Raw genomic sequence first — 24,795 nt, 5'->3', positions numbered from 1 at the left:
TCAGTCTGTCCTGTGACTGGGAAGTCAGGGGATAAACAGCAGGTGTTCAACAGTGCCAAAGGCAGCAGATTCAGTAGGCTAAGTGGACATGAGTATTAAAGGACAGCAGTAGCATCACCTGGCAGGAACTGATCTACTGATAGTCAGAAAATAAGCCCAGTTCCTTCTATTTTAATTGGCCAATAGTTTTCAACCCTGGTGGCATGACAGAATCACCTGGGAGCTTTTAAAAATACTAATGTCTGGGCCTCGTAGAGATTCAAAGATAACTGGCCTGGGGTGGGGCCTGGATATTGATGTTTTTTTAAAAATAGCTTCCAAAGTGATTCTAATGTGTAGCCAAGGTTGAGAACAATTGAAACTTTAGTTAAATTGTTAAAAAAGGAAAAAAAAAGTTTTATCTGCATTCTGGTAGAGCAGATTTGACATGTTAGTGTGACTATGTAGCAGCTACAGATGTGCTAAGTGCTTTCATGGATTATCTCATTTCATCCTCACAACAATACTATGATGTAGGCACTGTACTAACCCTGTTACAAAACAGGCACAGAGGAAACAGTCACAGAAAGGTTAATGTGTTGAAGTCACACACAGTAAGTGCCAGAGACAGATAAAAACTCACTTCCACATAATAATACTTAAAATGTGACTTGCCATATAAGAAACAGGGGTATATTTCCGACTGAGTGATTCCACCTCCTCCAAGACATGATTATATACAGACATCATTCTTCTCTCATATTCACTATCAGCATGGGCTGCTCCTGTAGATCCATATTCCTGGAAACTGAAGTCAAAAATTAATATCAATCAATCAACCAAAATAGTAACTAATTTAATGTCAAAATGTGTCAGGTATTTTCCACACACTCTCATTTAATCTTTAAAATAATGAAGTAGGCACTGTTATTTCCATTTCACAGATGAGAAAACTGAGGCTTGGAGACGTTAAGTAATTCACCTTCAGTCACACAACTAGTAAGCGACAAGCTAGAATTCAAATCCAGACCTGACTTCAAATTATACAAGTCTTAATCACTTTGGTTGTTAGCTAGTATAAAAATGTTTAATTAAACCTTGTCCCTGCCATGAGGTGAAAGAGACATAAGACATTTGAAAAGGTAAACTATCAATAAAGTCAGCAGACAAGTGCCAAATAACCAGTAAAGATATGCAAGTAATCAGAATATAGAGGGAGCTGAGGAATGCCACACAAGAGATAGGTCTTGGACAAATCACTATGCAAGTAGCATGGATAAGATCTGAAGAGATGGAAAGTTTGGAGGGCATTCATAACTGGAGAAATGGCATGAATCTAAAGCAAGCAGGTGAAATGCACAAGAATGTTCAGCAGAGAACTAGCATATAGAGCATGCTGGAAAAAGTTTTACCTAGATTTCTTTTTCTTCTACTGCCTCAAACCCAAAGACATTTCTGAAAGTATTTCTAAATGGGAAAAGGTGGCAAACCCCTGCATTCTAACTAAACTTCAAGAGAGCTATTGGAAAATGCAATATAGGTAACTTAACTATGTTGGGTTAACACTATTCTTACTATTCCCTTATTATCCTTTAAATGCCTACTATGTGCAAGGTACTTCAGCTGGGTACTTTACATAGGTTTTCATTTAACCATTACAACCACTCTAAGAGACAGGCATTATTACTTACCTATAGTTTATGCATATGTGGCTCAGGGAGACGAAAGAACATGTCTCTATTCATACTCACTCCTAGCTGTATGTACATGTGTATCTGCCTGGCTCCAAAGCTTTGTTCCCTACTCTGTACTATATCTTAAGTTCTATTAAGACAAGAAGTGAACCTCATTTAGTGATAGACTTTAAGGAAAACTATACCACACAATAAAGCATAAAGATTTAAAAGTCTTTGACAAAGTGTCCTGCTAATAAAAGGGTATAAAATCAGAATATACTGTCCCACCTTCTACAAAAGGAGTATTCCTTTATTTATTTTTAATAAACTTTATTGAGATATAAGTTACAAAATCGCAAAAATGCACCCTTCCTAGTCAATCCCTACTTGTGGCCCCCAGCAACCAGATTAGCTTTCTATCACTGTAAATGAGATGTTTCCTAATATTGGATATAAACAATCATACTATATGTAATATTTTGTGTCTGGTTTCCTTTACAGCACATCTTTGAGTCATTAATGTGTTTTGCATGTTTCAACAGGTCATCCATCTATATTGCTGAGTAATATTCCACTGTATGAACATACTACAATTTATCTACCCACTCACCTGTTGAGACATTTGGCTCTTTCCAGTTTTTGTTGTTACAAATAAAGCTGCTAAGAAAATCTGTGTACAGGTCTCTGTGGAAATATGTTTTCATTTCTCTTAAGTAAGTAGAAATAGAACTGGTGGTCATATGGCAACTGCCAAACAGTTTTCCAAAGTGGCTGAATCATTTTGCAGTCCCCAAAATGTATGAATTCAAGCTCTTCCACACCTAATACTTGGTATTAAAGGGCTTTTTAACTTTAGCTATTCTAGTGGGTGTTAGTTGTATCTCACTGTGATTTTAATTTGTGTTTTTCTGATACCTAATGATGTTAAGCATCTTTTCATGTGCTTATTGGAATTAACATATCTTCTTTTCTGAAGTGTCTGTTCAAATCTCTTGTCAATTCTTAAAAATTGGGTTGTCTTGAGTTGTATGGTTTTCTTAATATTCTGACAGAATATGTTTGAGAATATTTCACCCTACAACCTATCTTTTCATTTTCTCAATGGCATCTTTCAAAGAGCAGAAGTTTAAATTTTTAAATCCAATTAAACAAATTTTTCTGTACAGTAAAATTTTGTGTCCTGAAAAAATCCTTGCTGATCTCAAGGTCATGAAGATTTTCTCCAAAGTAGTATTCTAGAAAGTTTGGAATTTTATCTTTTACAGTTTGATCTGTGATACACTTGGAATTAATTTTTATGTATGGTGTGAGGTAAGGTCAAGATTCTTTCCCCCCATACAGCGTGTTCCAGCACAATCTGTTGAAAAAACAGATTGTCATCTTTGTCAAAAATCAAGTAATACTCCTATGTATCTATTTTGGTCTCTCCATTCTACCCTCAAGCCAATATCACATTGTCTTAATTACTGGAGCTTTATACTAAGTCTTGAAATCTTTAGCAAGTCCTCCACTTTAGTTCTTTTCCTTTATTTTACAATATGGTGAATTACACTGAATGGTTTTCTAACATCAAACCTAGAGTTTCCAGAATAAACCCTACTTGGTTTTAATGTATTATCCTTTAGAGTTTTGTTAGGTTCAATTTGTACATGTTTTGTTAAAGATTTTTAAGTCTATGTAGAATACTTGAATTTTTCCTGTTCACCTAAACTATCACATTTTTTGGCACAAAGTTATTATTCCTTTAATATGCTTTTAATATCTATGGGATTTGTGATGGTACTCTTATTTCATTTCTAATATTGGTAATTTGTGTTCTTTTATTTCCTTGTTCAGAATAGCTAGTTTTATCAACTTTATTGATCTTTTCAAAGAGCCAGCTTTTGGTTTCATTGACTTTCTCTACTGTTTATTTATAATTCACTGATTAGCATGCTCATCTTTACTATTTCTTTGCTTCTAATTACTTTGAGTCTAATTTGCTCTTTTTCTTGCTTTAATATGATAGAAACTAATGTTATTACTTTTAAACTTTCTTTTGTGTGTGTATGTATGCATTTAAAGCTATAAATTTCCCTCTAAGCTGTTTTAACTGCATCACACAAGTTTTGATATGTCATGTTCTCATTTTCATTCAGTTTAACTTACTTTCTAATTTCCCTTGTGATTTTTTGACCAATTGGAATGTTTAGAAGTCTTGTTTAATTCCTAAACATTTAGGGATTTTCCAGAGATCATTTTCTAATTTAATTCTATCAGATAACATAGTCTACGTAGTTTCAATGCTTTTACATTTAGTAAGACTTGTTTTGTAACCCAGCATATGGTTTACTTTGGTAAATTTTCCAAATGCGCTTGGAAAGAATGCATATGCTGCTGTTGGTAGGGCATACAGGTCAATTAGGTCAAGTTGGGCATACAGGTCAATTAGGTCAAGTTATTCAAGTCCTCTATATCCTAAGAAATCTTCCACAAGTTGTTCTAGCAATTATTCAGAGGGGAGTGTTGAAAACTCCAACCATAATTGTGGATTTATTTCTCCTTTCAGTTGTCAGTTTTTGCTTCGAATATTTGGAAGATCTGTCACTAAGTATATAAATGTTTAGAATTATGTCTTCTTGATGAATTGACCCCTACTATGGTAAAATGTAGCTCTTTATCAAGTCTTTGTCCGTAAGTCCACTTTGTATGATACTGTCACGCCAGCTTTTAGGGTTCCTTTTCCATCCTTTCGTTTACTTTTAATATATTTGTATCTTTGTTATTTAAAGTGGGTTCACACATATGGTCACCTTATCTTTGATAAAGGAGACAGGGATATACAGTGGAGAAAAGACAGCCTCTTCAATAAGTGGTGCTGGGAAAACTGGACAGCTACATGTAAAAGAATGAAATTAGAACACTTCCTAACACCATACACAAAAATAAACTCAAAATGGATTAAAGACCTAAATGTAAGGCCAGACACTATAAAACTCTTAGAGGAAAATATAGGCAGAACACTCTATGACATAAATCACAGCAAGGTCCTTTTTGACCTACCCCCTAGAGTAATGGAAATAAAAACAAAAATAAACAAATGGGACCTAATGAAACTTAAAAGCTTTTGCACAGCAAAGGAAACCATAAACTAGACAAAAAAGACAACCCTCAGAATGGGAGAAAATATTTGCAAATGAAGCAACTGACAAAGAATTAATCTCCAAAATATACAAGCAGCTCATGCAGCTCAATATCAAAAAAACGAACAATCCAATCCAAAAATGGGCAGAAGACCTAAACAGACAATTCTCCAAAGAAGATACACAGACTGCCAATAAACACATGAAAGGATGCTCAACATCACTAATCATTAGAGAAATGCAAATCAACACCACAGGAGGACTACTGGGCATATACCCAGAGAAAACCATAATTCAAAAAGACACATGCACCCCAGTGTTCATTGCAGCACTATGTACAATAGCCAGGTCATGGAAGCAACCTAAATGCCTATCGACAGACGAATGGATAAAGAAGTTGTGGTACATATATACAATGGAATATTACTCAACCATAAAAAGGAACGAAATTGAGTCATTTGTTGAGACATGGATGGATCTAGAGACTGTCACACAGAGTGAAGTAAGTCAGAAAGAGAAAAACAAATATTGTATATTAACGCATGTATGTGGAACCTAGAAAAATGGTACAGATGAACCGGTTTGCAGGGCAGAAGTTGAGACACAGATATGGAGAACAAACGTATGGACACCAAGGGGGGAAAACCCCGGGGGGGTGGGGATGGTGGTGTGCTGAATTGGGTGATTGGGATTGACATGTATACACTGATGTGTATAAAATTGATGACTAATAAGAACCTGCTGTATAAATAAAAATAATAATAAAAAGCAGATGATTAATATTTAAAAAAAAACAAACCACAAGGAGGTATCACCTCACTCCAGTCAGAATGGCCATCATCAAAAAATCTACAAACAATAAATGCTGGAGATGGTAGGGAGAAAAGGGAACCCTCTTGCACTGTCGGTGGGAATGTAAATTGATATAGCCACTATGGAGAACAACATGGAGGTTCCTAAAAAACTAAAAATAGAACTACCATATGACCCAGCAATCCCACTACTGGGTATATACCCTGAGAAAACCATAATTCAAAAAGAGACATGTACTACAATGTTCACTGCAGCACTATTTACAATAGCCAGGACATGGAAGCAACCTAAATGCCCATCGACAGATGAATGGATAAAGAAGGTGTGGCACATATATACAATGGAATATTACTCAGCCATAAAAAGAAATGAAATTGAGTTATTTGTAGTGAGGTGGATGGACCTAGAGTCTGTCATACAGAGTGAAATAAGTCAGAAAGAGAAAAACAAATACTGTATGCTAACACATATATATGGAATCTAAAAAAAAAACGGTTCTGATGAACCTAGGGGCAGGACAGGAATAAAGATGCAGACAAAGGGAATGGACTTGAGGACACGGGGAGGAGGAAAGGTAAGCTTGGACGAAGTAAGAGAGTAGCATTGACATATATACACTACCGAATATAAAACAGATAGCTAGTGGGAAGCAGCTGCATAGCACAGGGAGATCAGCTTGGTGCTTTGCGACCACTTAGAGGGGTGGGATAAGGAGGGTGGGAGGGAGACACAAGAGGAAGGGGATATGGGGATATATGTATACATATGGCTGATTCACTTTTTTAAACAGCAGAAACTAACACAACATTGTAAAGCAATTATGCTCCAATAAAGATATTAAAAAAAATAAAAAATAAAATAAGCAGCCCACAAAACCTCATAATAAACCTATGAATTAAGATGAGATATAAATAAATAAATAAATAATAAAGTGGGTTACTTGTGGTAAGCTTATAGGTTGGGTTTTGCTTTTTTATCTGTCTGATAATGTCTTTACTTAGAGTAAGACTATCTACATTTATTGTAATAACTGGTATGACTGGGTATAAATCTACCATTTTGTGATTTGTTTTCTACTTTTTTCATCTGTTCACTGTTTTTTTTTTCCTCTCTTCCCCTGCCTTCTTTTGGATTAACTGAGGTTTTTTTTAAAGTATTCTATTTTACCTCCTCTATTGGCTTATTTATTTTCTAGTGGTTGCTCTAGAGTTTATTCATCCTCCATTACCACAAGTTATCTTCAAATAATATATACTTGATGTAAAATGTAAGAATCTTACTACTGTATTAATTCCAACCCCCACCCCCATCATTTGTCTCACATCACACATTTTACTTCTATGTGTCATAAACTCCCAAATGCAGTTATTTTTTTCTAAATGGGCAATATTTTTTAAAAAAAATTAAAAATGAGGAAAGTCTTTTTTATTTACTCACATATTTACCATTCCTAGTGTTCTTCTTTGTAGATCTGAATTTACATCTCAAATAATTTTTCTTCAGCCTGAAGAACTTCCTTTAACATTTCTTATAGTACAGGTCTAGGTCTGCTGGTAACAAATTTTCTCAGATTTTGTCTGAAAATGTCTTTATTTAGTCTTAATTATTCAAGGGTATTTTTACTGAATATAGAATACTAGGTTAACTTTTTTTTTTCTTTCAGGACTTTAAAGATGTTGCTTCACCTGTCTTCTGGCTTGCATTATTTCTGATAAGAATTAGTAAAAAATTCTTATTTTTATTCCCTTCTACATAGTCTTTTTTCTTTGGCTGCTTTATATTTTTCTTTATCACCAGTTTTCAGCAATTTGATTATAATGTGTGCCTTGTGATTTTCTTTATGTTTATGCCACTCTGGGTTCGTTAAGCTTCTTGGATTTGTGGGTTTATATTTTTAATTAAACATGAACATTTTTTAGCCACTTAAAATATTTTTCTGTCCCTTGTTCCCCTCCTTCTAAGATTTCCAGTTACATGTATAGTAGTACAAATGACACTGCCTCACTGGCAATTTTAACTTTGTTCAGTTTTTCAGTCTTTTTTCTTTCACTGTCCAAATCAGATAATTTCTATTGCTATGTCTTTAAGTTCACTAATCTTTTCTTTTGCCGTATTTAACCTACTGTTAAACCCAACCTAATCAACCTTGAATTCTATATTCATCAAAACTATCTTTCAAAAATAAAGGCAAAATCAAGATATTTCATTCTTATTCTCTAGAAGTTCCATTTTCTTTTTACACCTTTAAAGTTGTTCATTATCTTCTACCTTTAAAATTTTGAAAATACTAATAGTACTAAAATACTATTTTAAAGTCCAAGTCTGTTAATTCCATCATCTGTCATTTGTGAGTCTTTTTTCTAATTGGCTGAATTTTCTCTTGGTTATCTGTCACATCTTCCAGCTTCTTCTCATGACTAGTAATTTTTGATTGGATGCTAAAATTGTGGACCTTATACCTTTGAGTTTTTGGATTTTGTTGTCTTCAAAGAATGTTAAGATTTTGTTTTGGTGGACAGCCATTACTTGTCATAATCCTGACTCTGTGAAGGATCACTTAAGCTTTGTTAGGACAGGTCTAGACTAGTCTTCACTTTAGGGCTAGTTTAAGCTTGATTACTAAGGTGGTGTGACCCTTCTGGTGTCTCTTCTGAATGCCTTGAGTGTTCAATTAGGTCTCTACAGTTTGGCCGGTTGGAACTCAAACATTTCTCAGCTCTGCATAAGCTCTGGGAATTGTTCAGTTTACAGCTTCCTGGTAATTATTCCCTCCCTAGTAGCTGTTTTTTGCCTGGCCTTGTGGGATTTCACCTTATATATGTACAGCTTAGCATTCAGCCAAAGATTCATAGCACTCTTCCTCTGGAAAGCTTCCTCCACCCCTGTACTTGGCCTGCAAATTCTAGCTTCCTTTGTTCTCTGAACCCTGATATCTATCTCTTCAACTAAGCAAGACCACCATGTTTTACTTTGGTTACTCCTCCCTGAAAGGCAGTCTAAAAAGTGCCTCCAGGCAGAGGAAAGCAAGGACTAATGTAAAGTTTACCTTATTTGTGTCCCTTCCCTGAGGGATTACATTCCTGGGCTGCCTATTGGCCAATGTCTGAAAACAGTTAAACTTATATTTAAACTTGCATATTTTATCCAGGTTTCTAGTTGTTTACAATAGAAGGAAAAGTCCCATACTTGAATGGCTTCACGACCAGAGCCATTCCATTATATTTTAGGCAGTAAAAATAAAGGTTAAGTGCAAAGCTAGAATAGAAAAATGTAACGGACAAGCATCTCAAAATATTTTTTCTTAATAATCCTAAAAGGTTGGTATGAGCTAGATAATAACATTTATAATTATAAACATAAACCCCATCCTATCCCACACTTACTGATACTGGCTCAAGCACAATGTTAGCTGCTAGAGAAGCTAGCTAGAAGTTGGATAAGACAAGGTCTCTTCTCCCCAAAAACCTTCTAGGCTATGAAAGATATACACAGATTTTTGTAAAAACTATAGTGAATTTTATCAATGTCATGCTTCACTCTCTTGAGGCTCTTTTTAGCAGCAGGTCCTTCTTTATATGAAAGGCACAAAATACATAGTATCAAGAAGAGAAGTTTCAGGAGGAATCTACTCTTTGCAGTTTTACACCAGTACGACTGAAACCCAAAGAGCTCTCCTTCAAGGTACAATCTTTCTTTTCCAATTTTTCATTGCTAGGAAGGGCAAAGGCTAGGGGAGTGGGTTTAGGGGATAAAACGGATGGAGAAGAGTGAAGAAAGGTGGTAGGAAGTGGAGAGGGTGACAGTGAGAGTAGGATTTGAGAGCTGACTAGATAACTCCCTTCACCCCATCCCTGCTGACAATATGTGTTAAAAAAATCAATCAAGAAAAATACTAATTTCTCTTATGTCAACCAACAGTACAATGACATTTGTGTGCTATGAGGTAAAATGAGTACGGCATGATCAGAAATGGCATGAGCCTGTAAGTATCAATTAACTGGCAAAAACTGAAAAATATGGAGGTTAGAGAACATTTTGAAATTTTAAAGGGAGAAGCTTAAAAAAACAAAACAAAGGGGAAAATGAACATAGATCAAAGAAGGATAAATGGAAAAATAACTAAAAATTAGTATGTCATCGAAATATTAAAATGAATCAGACGAGTGGAAAAAAAAATAGCCAAGTGGCCTAGTCTGAGAGTAGATAGCACTTTAAAACAGAAGGCAAGGATTTTGGTACTGCCTTGGAAAAAAATGGTGAGTCAATGCTTTAGGATAGAGAAATTTAAAATGCTCTGTTGATTATATTCTCTTTGAGGAAGCTGATCTTGGAATCACAGGCCTTACTAGATTGGAAATATATTATACAGTTGAAAATGCATGTTCCAAAACAGAATACTATAGTGGGAAAAAATAATGGACCATTCTTCAATAAAAATATTTTGAACAATTAATCAGTTAATTAGAGAATGGAGAAGAATTTTAATAAAGCAAGAAGAGGAATATCTTTTTGTTTGGGAAACCAAAGAAAAAAAATTTCAAGTTCAAGCTTAATTATACTATTAACTCAATTTTTTACAGCGAAATTTAGTTATAATATACCAGAAGAAAATGTTCAAATTCAAAGAACTTCTTCCTAGTTATTTAGAAAACAGGACACAGGAGGTAAGTAAACAATGGAGACAGAAAATCTAGGTTTGTCACTAGCTATATGACCTTAGGCAAATGCTAGAGAAGTTCTTCCTCTTTGTTTCCTCCTCTACAAAACCTCTTCCAAAACAATGTTGTGATGATTAGGTAAGATAACATATTTGAAAGTGTTCTGTAATATAAACTATTTAAATACCTTGCTGATTCTGGATCCAAAATCAGGGCTTCTATTGCGTGAGATATCAGTAAACAGCTCTGCTGCTGTCTGCATTATGTTAAGGTTATACATTATATATGATAATAGAGAAATGTACTATAGACTTTGTATTATATGAATATTAAATAAGGCAAGATGAAAATCATATTCTCAGTGAAGGTAAACACATGTTATTGACTCAAATAGTCTGTGGCTCTATTTTTTTCTTTTTAAGGGATATATGTTGTCTGTGATAGTTCCAGGAAGAGTACTTCAGAGGTTAATGTTGGAAGGAGGAACCAAGCAACAGGCTTTGTGATTCAATCACAGAAACTTTTTTATCTATCTTGGATATAGGGGTTTCACTGATGAAAGTTTAAAACAACCACCACAATAAGGGTCTGTAGAGTGGTTACCCTGGAGGTTCCTAGGCTGGGGCTCAAGGGATCTGTTAACTCTCCTGAAACGGTATGCAAATTTTGGGGGGTATGTGCATATATGCATTTTTTTAGGGGAGAGGGTCCATAGTATTCATCAGGTTTTCAATCACTAAATCAAAATGCCAGGAATTACTGATTTATAGGTCCTGCAACTGAAAAGCAATTTATCTCTTCCCTCCTTTCAAAAAGGATCTGAGGCTGCTAATAAGAAAATACGGAGAACTTAATGTGGGCTTAGGGAACATAAGTGATGACTGAAACGATTGAATATATCATTAATAAAGGTGATGGGAACTAGGGTTGTTAGCTGTGAAGAAAAGATGGGTGAAGCAAGACAGAAAATGGCTCTCTGGTGGAAAAATATTTTGTGCTGTCCATTGTAGCTCAAGTGAGCACAAAGTATTCAACACTGTTTGGACCTGGGTTTTGGATGCTCTTCCCAGAGGTGGAAAAAGACCACCACTGAGTCACCACTTTTTAAAAAGCCTGGTTGAAGTAAAAAAGTAAAATTATACTGCTCATACTAGGTTTCAAAAGAGAAATTATTATTTATGGTAAATCTGTAGGCTTATCTAATGTATATGTATATTTTAGTTAAGCGTATCTGAAACATTTACTCTACATTTAAAAGAATACTTCCAAAGAACAGGAAATATTGGGCAAGTTCAGGATACAGTTCTACATTCCTCAAAGTTGCAGAATCAGCATCAAAAGATGCCTGATAAAGATCCCCATATCGGGAAGCAAGGCTTCGGAATTCTTCCATGGACAGTTTCATCTATAAAGAAGGAAAAATATCAATTATGATAAATAAACAAATATGCTATCATTATTGTATAAACAACACAAAAGCCAAAACATAAGAAAACAATCCTCAAACAATAAAAAAAAAAGAAAAAATATTTCAACTCTTTTTCATTTTCAATTCATTCATTTTTATAAACCCTATTAAAGAAAATTAACAAAGATGGCAAATGAAACTACAAATGCGTACAAGATTACAATTTACACATGATGTATAGAAACAAAAAACATTGCATTTTTAGCTTCTTCAAAGTTTCACTAAAATAATATAGTTATAAACATCCCAAAGTTTCTTTAAAATGTATGTCCTTTCTCTTTATATAAATATGTAGCATCTAGTGAGATATCATCAATCACTCTGTCATTTTAATAAGACTTCAGGCCTGTTTTTTGCCACACAGATGAGTTTAGAAGTATTTGATGTTGCCTCTGAGTCAAACCGCTGATTTTTAAGTTTCAGAATTTTTCATCTCACAACTAACCTCAAAAACCTCTAAAGTGTAAATAAAAACTGCACTGAAAATAAAGTTAAGACATACCTGATTGGAGATGCGACCGCACCGCTGGAGGTCGTTCCCTAAGGTCATGGCAATTGTTGTGGCAATTGCAGGTGGCGGGCTTGTCTTGAGGCTACTACAAGTACAGATAAGTTGAGAGAAGGCTTGGAGAAGGTCAATCCTGAGCTTTACAAATTCACACTGAAAACTTAAAGGATTCAGTGGTGTACTGGCAGCCTGGGGAATAAAAACAAGCTATATTTAAGACAAAGTAAGCATAAAAGGAAGATGCTGAAGGACAAAGGATTTGTCAGAGTCTGCAAAAGAGCAGTAGTTCTAATGATGGATAAACACCTACATTATTAGGGGAGGATGTAATATTAGAAAGAAAAACTTATTGTCATTAGCATCAACTCTGAAAAACTATGTTCCATCAACACTCAGGTTCCTTACTTCCTACACTTGCAAAGACCCCACAAGACAAGGGTTAGCTAGACCGTCATCTGTAAGATATCATATGAGGGATGCTTCACAGACATTACCATTCCCCCCAGATCCCCTTATCACCTTCCTACTTTTCTAACCTGAAATTCGCATGCTGGAATCATTAAACAGAATTTTTTAAAGTTGGGAGGGGGAGAAAAGAAAGGTGAGGGCAGGAGAAGTACATTGTTAGACCGTCACTGTTAAAAAAGCATGCTGCTGGCAGAGGTGAGGAAAGAGCCAGCCAGACCATGTGGGGCCTTCAGACCACAGGCAAGGTTCTGGATTATATTTTAAATGCAGTAAAAAGGCAGTTTCAACAACAATAACAAAAACAAACAAACAAACAAAAAAGCATTTTGCCTCATGGCTGCTTTCTTCCATAACTAGCCCAGATTAATTTTAAAAAGAATGTCTCATTAGACACTTGAGAATGCACAGAGAGGCCACCAAGGAATAGGTTATAACACACAAGTAAGTTTCAGTGAGAATGGAGGGGTGTCAGGGATAAGTCTTGAATAGCAAAAAGTAGCATTAGCTAGGTAAAGGGAGCAAAGAATGTAAGTTAAGCCAGCGTGGGCAGAGAACTAAGACAACGTTTAACTATTTATCAGCTATCCTAGTGGAGAACCTAGCATGGTGCTTTCAACAAAAGGCGTACTAAAAATATGCTAACTTAACAATAAATGGAGGCGTAATGAAATTAACTTTCTTCCCAGCATGACTCGCTTAAAACATGCCGATGCCGTTCTTAGATAGTATTTCACACTATTCTTTCAGCAGGAGAGCCTGGTGTGTGACTTGAGGTTCTAGAATAAGTTACAATATTATCCATCTGACCAAGTATTGACCTTAGTGTAGTTCTCTCTAGTTTTAAGTGTCAAATGATAGTTTTATTATTTGGTGGAATTCATATTTTACTCTAGGAAATAGTTCGCCACTTCCTGTATCCTTTATAAGAACATACACTTGCTCTAGTATCCCTCTCAAATTGCAAAGTTACAGCTATATAAAATTATGTAAGCTAGAGGTAATAACTGTAATCAATATATTGAATTCTGTGGTTTTCAAACTTTTGGGATGTTTTGTTCTAATCATGAAACAGCACAGATTAGGGATATTAAAGAGACTATTTCAATTGTTTTTAACTTCTTGGAGATTTGATTTGCTCTTATAGGAAGATAAATTCCCCCTTCCTCTGCCCCTTAAGCTGCTACTTGCTATTTTTTATTTACTGCTTGTCAATAACTTTAGAAGGGTCAGGGATACAAGTGGGTATATATGATATATATACAGTTATACAGTGTAGACCATCTTACCAGACAAAAAAACATTTGCAATATTGTCCTAACATGCATTATGAAACTGAAAGCGAAGCAAGATGTAGTTATAATGAAAAAGATTTACTGCTACTCTGAATTTATTTCTGACTAACAAGAAATATTTGATGATATAAGATGGTAACTTTGAAAGTGATTGTGCATCTTACATCGTGTTATACTGAAGGAAAACAATGTTAGATATAGTATGCATGTTCAAAAAGAACAGAGAAAAGATAAAGGTGTGATAAAGGTCAATCAAAGACTTTAAAAAGGTAACATCGTCCATGAGAGACAGAAAACATATAAAAATAAAATTTAGACTATAGCGCTATGAACAATGCCAATGAGAAATAAAAGGGATATTATTTACTTTTCTTTACATGGGGTCTAAAGCTTAAAACAGAAGTGGGTTCTAAGGTCAGCAGGTAAAGCAAAAATTGTATATAGTCAAAATTATCCCTGAAAATTCCTCAAGAAGGAACTACTTCCAGTAAACTTAACATAGGTGAAGGAACAGCAAACTCAGAGCCCCGGCGTACAAGCTAATTGAGAAGAACTGTGCCCACTATTTAAACTGCTATTTTGTGTCCCCATTATTTAAATAGCTACTTTCCCTCATTCTTGTTTTTTCTTTCTTGATTTTTTAAAAGTCTAAACATACAGAGGTAAATCTGTGTTAAACACACATATAATGCTACTTCACTGAATTTCTGACTTGTGGTACATATTCTGTTTTCTATATGGAGCAGCTAAAAAAACCAATGTGGCTGAAAGGAAAGCTACTTGATAAACTCAGTTAAAAATATTTATATATATTGTGGTAAAGAACATGTGACAACCAAGAGTGAACCACAGTGCAAACAATGGACTTTAAGCCCCTAGTAACCACCACCCTACTTTCTGTTTTTATGAATCTGACCACTTTCATTTAAGTGGAATCATATAATATTTGTCTTCTTGTAACTGGATTATTTCACTTAACATAAGCTCAGTTTTTGAAAGAATAAGCCAAGCTTAAAGCAATGGTAGACTAAATTGTTTAAAACCAGACCTCCTGCTAAGAACAAATGGAAAACTGAGTAAAATATTATGAACATCTATCTAAAAGCACTGAAGAGCTACTAAGGCAACAAGGAGCCAAAATCATGGAGAGATGGGCAATCCAAGAAGATAAGACTGACATCTGGTGATATTTGCTAATTTGAAAGCTGCTCCTGGGAGTCTGAGAAGCTGAGCGGAGCTTTCAGCAGTCTCATAAGACTAAGAGGGCTGTGGAAAACACTTCCGGCTTTTGGCTGTAACTTCAAAGGGCTATACCCTAGGAGTCAGGAGAACCAAAAATATACTGGCTCTTCCAAGGACTGAAGCTTAGCTCTGAATCAGTTCAATCCTTGGCTGGATTCAGGTAACCTGCCCTTAGCCTAACTGCCTGCCAAAAGCAAGAATGACATAATCATTGTAATTTTTCACACACACTGTCCAAAACTAACTAAAAAAATAACTGAGTATACAACAAAGACAAAATTCCTCAAACCGAAAGGGGGAAAAAAGGTCAAAGACACAAACCACAACAGATCCAGATAACAGACTATCATATATGAATTTCAAGATAATTACAATCAATATGTTAAAGAACTTAAATGACAAGATAAAGAATCCTGGAGAAGAACTACAGAATATAAAATAACCAAATGGAAATTCTGGAACTGGAAAAACACAATAAATGAAATTAAGAACTTAATGAATGAGTTTAACATGCTGATTAGACACAACGTAAGTGAGAATTATGGAAATGGAAGATAGGTCAGAAGAAAATATTTAAAGTATGGAGAGATAAAAAGGTGGAAAATGAGGAAGAGAATATAAGAGATATATGAGTCATGGTAAAAAGAATTATCATGGGTGCAGTACGTCCTAAATGAGGAAGAAAGGGACAGAAGCATTGGCTGAAGAGATAATGGCCAAATGTTCCATAACTGATCAAAGTCATCAAGCCTTATATCCCAGAAGTACTATGAACCCCAAAAGGCATTTATACTGATAGTAGTATAAACTGGAAACCACCATAGGCAACTTTTTGGTAGTAGTTATTAAAGCTGAACTTAAGTGTATCCTATGGCACAGCACTACCATCCAGAAGATATGCACACCTATACCAAAAGATGTGTGTAAGAAAGTTCATAGTCAAATTATTCTAAATAGCCCCAACCTGGAAATAACTCAAATGTTTCTCAAAAATAAAATGGATAAACAGATTGTTATAACAGTTATCCAAAAGAATATCACAATGAAATGAAAATGAACAAACTAGTGCAATATGCAACAAAAAGCATGAATGCATCACACAAATATAAAGCTGAGCAAAGAAGCTAGAATCAAAAGCATAATACTGCATGATTCCTTAAATAATAATGAAAAACAAGGCAAGACTAATCTATAGTTTCAGAAATCAAAAGTGACTTCTACAGAGAAAGGTAAAGGTAGTGACCTGAAGGGAAAACATTTCTTAAAGTGATAAAAAGCCACAAATCAGAAGATAATATTTGCAACTCATATAACCTACGAAAGATTGGTATCTAGAACATCCAAAATGAAAAGGCAACCTAATGAATGGGAGAAAATATTTGCAAATCATGTATCTAGTAAGGGGTTAATATCCAAAATACATTTAAAAACTCATACAAGTCAATAGTAAAACAACAACAACAAATAATCCAATTAAAAAATGGGCAGAGGGGCTTCCCTGGTGGCACAGTGGTTGAGAATCTGCCTGCCAGTGCAGGGGACATGGGTTCGGACCCTGGTTTGGGAGGATCCCACATGCCGTGGAGCAACTAGGCCCATGAGCCACAATTACTGAGCCTGTGCGTCTGGAGCCTGTGCTCCGCAACAAGAGAGGCTGCGATAGTGAGAGGCCCGCGCACCGCGATGAAGAGTGGCCCCCGCTTGCCGCAACTAGAGAAAGCCCTCGCACAGAAACGAAGACCCAACACAGCCAAAAATAAATAAATTAAAAAAAAAAAAAAAAAAAAAAGGGCAGAGATCTGAATAGGCATTTTCCCAAAGACATACAGATGGCCTATAGGCTCAACATCACTAATCATCAGGGAAATGCAAATCAAAACCACAAGCACAAAAATCAACTCACACCTGTTATAATGGCTATTATCAAAAAAACAAGAAATAGCAAGCGTTGGCAAGGATGTAGAAAAAAGGGAATCCTGGTGCACTGCCGGTAGAAATGTAAATTGGTGCAGCCACTATGGAAAACAGTATGAAAGTCCCTCAAAAATTAAAAACAGAACTACTATAGGGCTCTGCAATTCTACTTCTGCGTATTTATCTGAAGAAAACAATAATACTAACTCAAGAAGATATCTGCGCCTCCATATTCACTACAGCACTATTTACAATAGTCAAGATATGGAAACAATCTAAATGTCCATTGATACATAAATAAAGAAAATGTGGTATATATACACAAAATGGAGTATTATTCAGCCATAAAAAAGAATAAAATCTTGCCATCTGTAACAACACAAATGGATCTAGACGGTATTATGCTAAGTGAAATAAGTCAGACAGAGAAAGACAATTACCGAATGATCTCACTTATACTTATATGTGGAATCTAAAAACAAAAACAAAAACCAAGCTCATAGATACAGAGAACAGATAGATGGTTGCCAGAGGTGGGCGTAGGGAAGTGCATGAAATGGGTGAATGGGGTCAAAAAGTACAGTTATAAAATAAATGAGTTATGGGGATGTAATGCACAGCATGGTGACTATATTGTGAGGGAGTGGCAAAGATAGCAGAGTAGAAGGACCCTGAGCTAATCTCCTCCCACAGACACATCAAAATTACAACTATTTACAGAGCAAATATCAATGAAAGTGACCCGAAGACTAGCAGAAAAGAACTTCTACAGCTAGAGGTGTAAAGAAGGAACCACAGAGAGATGGGTAGGAGGGGTGGAAATATGGTATAGTCAAGATCCATACCCCAGGTTGGTGACCAACAAATGGGAGGCTAATTACAAACTGCAGAGGTTCTCCTCAAAAAGCAAGGGCTTTGAGTCCCACACTGGGCTTCCCAGCTGGGAGCCCCTAGAATGCTTGGCTTTGAAGGCCAGCAGGGCTTATTTTGGGGGGAGCCAGAGGGCTGTGGGAAATAGAGACTCCACTCTTAAAAGGCACACACAAAAGAAACCATAGAAGGAAAAGATCAGAGCAGAAATAAATGAAATAGAGACTAAAAAAACGATGGAAAAGATCAATGAAACTAATGGCTGGTTCTTTGAAAAGATAAACAAAATTGACAAACCTTTCACCAGACTCATCAAGAAAAAAAAGAAAGGCCCAAACCAATAAAATAGGAAATGAAAAAGAAGTTACAACCCACACCATAGAAATATAAAGGATCATAAGAGATTACTATGAACAATTATACAACAATAAAAGGGACAACCTAGAAGAAACTGACAAATTCCTAGAAATGTACAATTTTCCAAGACTGAATCAGGAAGAAATAGAAAATAAGAACAGACCAATTACCAGTAATGCAACTGAATGAGTAATTTAAAAAACTGCCAACAAACAAAAGTCCAGCACCAGATAACTTCACAGGTGAATTTTACCAAACATTTTGAAAAGAATTAACACCTATCCTTCTCAAATTATTCCAAACTGCAGAGGAAGGAATGTTTCTGAACTCATTCTATGAGGCTGGCACCACCTGATACCAAAACCAGACAAAGATACCACAAAAAACAGAAAATTACAGGCCAATATCACTGATGAACACAGATGCAAAAATCCTCAATAAAATATTAGCAAACTGAATCCAACAATACATAAAGAGGATCATACACCATGATCAGGTGAGGTTTATGCCAGGGACGCAAGAATGGTTCAAAAATCAATGTTATACACCATATTAACAAACTGAAGAATAAAAACCATATGATCATCTCAACAGATCCAGAAAAAGCTTTTTGACCTAATTCAACATCCATTTATGATTAAAAACTCTCCGCAAAGTGGGTACAGAGGGAATACACCTAAGCATAATAAAGGTCATATATGACAAGCCCACAGCTTGTTCTCCACTCAATGGTGGAAAGATGAAAGCATTTCCTCTAAGATCAGGAACAAGACAAGGATGCCCACTCTCACCACTTTCATCCAATATAGTATCAGAAGTCCTAGCCACAGCAATCCGGCAAGAAAAAGAAATAAAAGGAATCCAAATGGGAGAGGAAAAAGTAAAAATGTCCCTGTTTGCAGATGATATGATATTATATATAGAAAATCCTAAAGACACTACCAAAAACCTACAGGAACTCATCAATGAATTCAATAAAGTTGCAGGATACAAGATTAATACACAGAAATCTGTTCTGTTTCTATACACTAAAAAACAAACCATGAGAAAAAGAAATTAAGAAAACAATACCATTTATAATCACATCAAAAAGAATTTAAAATACCTGGGAATAAATCTAAGGAGGGAAAAGACCTGTACTCAGAAAACTGTAAGACATTAATAAAGGAAACTGAAGACGACACCAAAAACTGCAAAGATATGCTATGCTCATAGCTTGGAAGAATTAATATTGTTAAAGTGCCTATACTACCCAAGGCAATCTACAAATTCAATGCAATCCCTATCAAAATATCAGATGGCAGCTTTCACAGAACTAGAACACATAATTCCAAAATTCATATGGAAACCTTACAGGACCCCAAATAGCCAAAACAATCTTGAGAAAGAAGAACAAAGGTGGAGGTATCACACTCCCTGATTTAAAACTCTACTACAAAACTACAGTAATCAAAACAGTACTGTTTTGGCACAAAAACAGACACATAGATGAATGGAACAGAATAGAGAGCCTTGAAATAAACCCACACGTATATGGTCAATTAATCTACAACAAAGGGGGCAATAATATACAATGAGGAAAAGACAGCATCTTCAATAAATAGTGTTAGGAAAACTGGACTGCTACATGCAAAAGAATCAAATTGGACTCCTTTTTCACATTACATACAAAAATAAACTCGAAATGGGTTAAAGACTTACATGTAAGACCTGAAACCATAAAATTTCTAGAAGAAAACATAGCAAGTACACTCTTTGACAGAATACTGTCTTATTGAGCTAAGTATTCTCTGTCTTACCTAGCAATATTTTTTTGGTTATGCCTCCTCAGGCAAGGGAAACAAAAGCAAAAATAAACAAATGGGACTATATCAAACTAAAAAAGCTTTTGCACAGCAAAGGAAACTATCCACAAAACAAAAAGGCTGCCTACCGAATGGGATATTTGGAAACAATATACCTAACAAGGGGTTAATATACAAAATATACAGAGAACTCAAACAACTTAACATTAAAAAAAAGCAAAAAACCCAATTAAAAATGGGCAAAGGACCTAAATAGACATTTTTCCAAGGAAGACATACAGATGGTCAAAAGGCACACGAAAAGATGCTCATCCAGGGAAATGCAAATCAAAACCACAATGAGATACCACCTCACACCTGTCAGAATGGCTACCATCAAAAAGACCACAAGTAACAAGTGTTGGAGAGGATGTGGAGAAAAGGGAAACTTGTGCACTTCTGGTGGGAATATAAATTGGTGCAGCCACTATGGAAAACAGTGTGAAAGTTCCTCAAAAAATTAAAAACAGAACTACCACATGATCCAACAATTCCACTTCTGGGTTTTTATCCAAAGAAAATAAAAACACTAATTAAAAAAGACATATGCATCCCTATGTTCACTGCAGTATTATTTACAATAGCCAAGATACAGAAGCCACCTAAGTCCCCATCAATAGACAAATGGATAAGGGAGAGGTGGCATATATATATATATATATATATATATATATATATACACAATGGAATATTAGCCATAAAAAAGAATGAAATCTTGCCATTTGTGACAACACTGATGGACCTAGAGGATATTAGGCTAAGTGAAATAAGTCAGACAGACGAAGACAAATACTGTATGATTTAACTTATATGTGGAATCTAAAAAACAAAACAAATGAACAAACGTAACTAAACAGAAAGAGTCACAGATAGAAGAGGTGGTTGCCAGAGGGGAAGAAGGTGGGGAGAGGAAACTGCTAAGGGAGATTAAGAGGTACAAACTATCAGTTACAAAATAAATGAGCCACAGGTATGTAATGTACCATATGGGGAATATAGCCAATAATTATGTAACATCTTTGTATGGTGACAGATGACAACTAGACTTATCATAGTATCGTTTTGAAATATACACAAATACTGAATCAGTATGCTGCGCATTAGGAACTGAATTTCATAGGTCATTAAATGTAAATAAACAAATGAACAAACAAATTCATAGAAGAATAGATCAAATTTGTGGCTACCAGAGGTGGAAGGCTGGGTGGGGCTTGGGAGGGAGAACTGAATGAAGGTAGTCAAAAGGTACAGAATTCCAGTTATAAGTAAGTCCTAAGGATATAACGATATAAGGATATAAATACAACACAATAAAGATAACTAACACTGCTGTATGATATATATGAAAGTTGTTAAGACAGTAAAATCCTGAGTTCTCACCACAAGAAAAAAAATTGTTTTTTCTATTTCTTTAATGTTGTATTTATATGAGATGATGGAAGTTCACTAACCCCATTATGGTAATCATTTCATGACGTATGTATGTCAATCATTATGTTGTACACCTTAAATTTATACAGTGCTGTATGTCAATTATATCTCAATAAAACTAGAAGAAAAATAAATTAAAAAAATACTATATTGAATATTTGAAAGCTGCTAAAAGAGTAGATCTTAAAAGTCCTCTTCACAAGAAAAAAAATTTTGTAACTACGTATGTGACGGATGTTAACTGTCACCATACTTACTGCAGTGATTTCACAATATATACAAATATCGAGTCGTGTTGCACATCTGAAACTAATACAATGTTATATATCAATCATACCTCAAATATACAGATATATATATAGTTTATACAGATATATATATATATATAAAGTTTAATTGCATTAGTAATTTGGGAAACGCCAATCATAACTTCCAGAACATACCAAGTGAGGGGGAAAATGTAGAGTAACAGGAACTCTTATACACTACTGGAAGGATTGTAAATTTGTAAAACCACTATGGAAAAACTCCTGGTATTAGCTAGTCAACTGAAGATGTATATACCTTATGCAATTCCACTCCAAGGTAGTATTTTAGATCAGTATCTCTTAATAGGGGCAGGAGTATCCTCAGCATTTCTGGAGATTAAGCATCTCCAGCCACTGACCATTAGGCCAACAGCAGTCCCTCCAACCCCTCTATCACTGGGACAAACCCCTCACACATTTCTAAATTGGAGCAGGGGGCAGATACATAGTTCTGACTGAGTACCGCCCTAGAGAAAGGGTTTTCAATCTCAGTATACTAGTGACACTTTGGACCAAATAATTCTTTGTTGAGGGGAGACGTCCTGTGCATCGCTGGGTGTTCAGCAGTATCTTTGGCCTTTACCCACTAAATGCCAGTAACACCTTGGCGAGTTGTGATAACCATAAATGTCTCCAGACATTGCCAAATGGAGCTAAAATCATCCCCAGTTGAGAATCAGTATCCTAGAGAAACCTTTACATAGGTGCATCAAAATATGTCCAAGAATGTTCACAGCAGTAATGTTTTAATAACAAAAAACTGGAAAAATCAAAATTTCCATCAACATTAGAATGGGAAAATAAATTGATGTATAATCATATAATACATGGGTATACAGCAGTGAAACTGACCTAAAGCTTTATGCAACAAGATGGATGAATCTTAGGAATATAATTTAGATAACCAAAGCAAGTCAAAGAAAAATACATGATTCCTTTTTATATAAAATTCAAAAACAAGCAACATAAAACAATACCTTAAGAGTTAAAGAAAAGCATGTTAAAATTGTAAAGAAAGGCAAGGGAATGGTACATACAAGGTTCAGGATGGGGACTTCCCTGGTGGCGCAGTGGTTAGTGGTTAAGAGTCCGCCTGCCAATGCAGGGGACACGGGTTCAAGCCCTGGTCCGGGAAGATTCCCCACGCTGCAGAGCAACTAAGCCCGTGCGCCACAACTACTGAGCCCGCGTGCCACAACTACTGAGCCCGTGCGCCTAGAGCCCGTGCTCCACAACAAGAGAAGCCACGGCAATGAGAAGGCTGCATGCTGCAATGGAGACCAACACAGCCAAAAATAAATAAATAAACAAACAAACAAACTTATAAAAAAAACAGATTCAGGATGGTGGTTACCTTTGTGAGGTAGGAAATGGTATACAAACATGGAGGGGCACACATGAATTTTAAAGGAAATGGTAATGTCCCATTTCCTAAACTGAGTGCTAGGTATACTTGGATATTTGATATTTTTATATACTCCACATAATATATATGTAGATATCATACCTATTCAATATTTAATAAAATAAAAAATAAATTTAAAACCCACCATTGCAGGCAGATTGCTAAAATCGTTCCTCTAACTCATGCCTCCACTCCCACCCCCGCCCCAGTCTCCACACCTTATATAATCTCCCTTAAAGTGTGGGTAGAACCTGTAACTTGTTTCTATCTAATGGAATATGACAAAGGTAATAGATTTTGAGGATGTAATTTAGGTCCCTAATGAGCTGACTTTATATTCAACAAAAGGGAGGTTATTCTGGGTAGATCTCTCCTCATCAGGTGAGTCCGTTAAAAGAGGGTCTTGAAGGTAAGAGATTCTCCTGCGCGCCCTGAAGCTTCCACAAGTCTTACAGCTGTGAGGAAATAAATCCTGCCAAAAACTATACGAATTTAGAAGAGGACCCTGAGCCCAGGCCTCAGACAAGACTGGCCCTGGCTGACACCTTGATTGTAACTTTGTGACAACATGAGCAGAGGACCCAGTTAAGTCATGCCTGGACTTCTGACTCACAGAAACCGTAAAATAATAAATGGGTGTTGTTTTAAGCCACTAAATTTGTGGTAATTTGTTACACAGCATGGAAAACTAATACAAACACTTTTTACAATTTTTATTTCTAAGAAGCAAGATAACTCTCATTAAACACTCCATTGGGAAATTAGGCACCCAACATTGCCATAGCGCCCCACAAGCACAGAATTTTTAACTTCTCTTTAGTTTGGTTGAAGAAGGCAAAAAGTATAATCCTCATAGCTGACAACCTCAAATTAGAACATTCATGTGCCAGAGAGTAAAAGGGCAATTCATGCTCAAATCATCTTCGTTCAAAAGACAGAAAGCTACCGTCAAATCCATACTTGTCAAATGAACAGATTTTCTAAAAACCTTAAAACAAAACAAAACCCTGAGAGTATAGTACAATCAGAAATGTGAGAAGTTCCAAATGATTGTACGGATCATACTGCCTTCCCCTTCAGACTATTCTCAAGTGGAGAATCATTTCCTGATTTCTTTTTATCCTCAAAGCAGTGTCTGGCACATAGCAAGTGCTTACAGTCTGTTGAATAAAGGAACTCCATTTCAAAAGATGATTTGAGGCTCAATAACCTGCCCTTGCCTGTGTTAATGGCAGAAGGGAGACAAAGACAAGGGCCTTCTGTCAACTGGGTACTTTCTTCCTACATCAGAATTCAGTCCTTAATTACTGCCAAGCCTCATTAAACACACATACCACACAAATCATTAAAAGACTATTAAATATTCAATGGGATTTTTCATAATATTAATTCTATCTGCCTCACTGTTTTGTGAGCCTGTTTCACATTTCTTACCATCTA

At 35.6% G+C, this 24,795-nt stretch overlaps 1 protein-coding gene across 2 annotated transcripts in view; it reads right to left on the bottom strand.

The window, feature by feature from the left end:
• The window catches only part of INTS7 (integrator complex subunit 7), a 94,918-nt gene that overhangs the window by 10,903 nt on the left and 59,220 nt on the right, over positions 1 to 24,795 (bottom strand). For both annotated transcript variants that reach the window (XM_068541472.1, XM_068541473.1), the window contains 4 exons: positions 12,219 to 12,413; positions 11,550 to 11,653; positions 10,436 to 10,504; positions 655 to 787 (listed from right to left, as the gene is read on the bottom strand). In XM_068541472.1, coding sequence (XP_068397573.1) covers positions 655 to 787; positions 10,436 to 10,504; positions 11,550 to 11,653; positions 12,219 to 12,413 — 501 coding nt within the window. The remainder of the gene's footprint in view (positions 1 to 654; positions 788 to 10,435; positions 10,505 to 11,549; positions 11,654 to 12,218; positions 12,414 to 24,795) is intronic.

The sequence above is a fragment of the Eschrichtius robustus genome, chromosome 3 (assembly GCF_028021215.1).
Source record: "Eschrichtius robustus isolate mEscRob2 chromosome 3, mEscRob2.pri, whole genome shotgun sequence".
Taxonomy (NCBI): Eukaryota; Metazoa; Chordata; class Mammalia; order Artiodactyla; family Eschrichtiidae; genus Eschrichtius; species Eschrichtius robustus.
The sequence above is the reverse complement of the archived record's forward strand: the minus strand, read 5'-3'. Positions and strand labels throughout refer to the sequence as shown.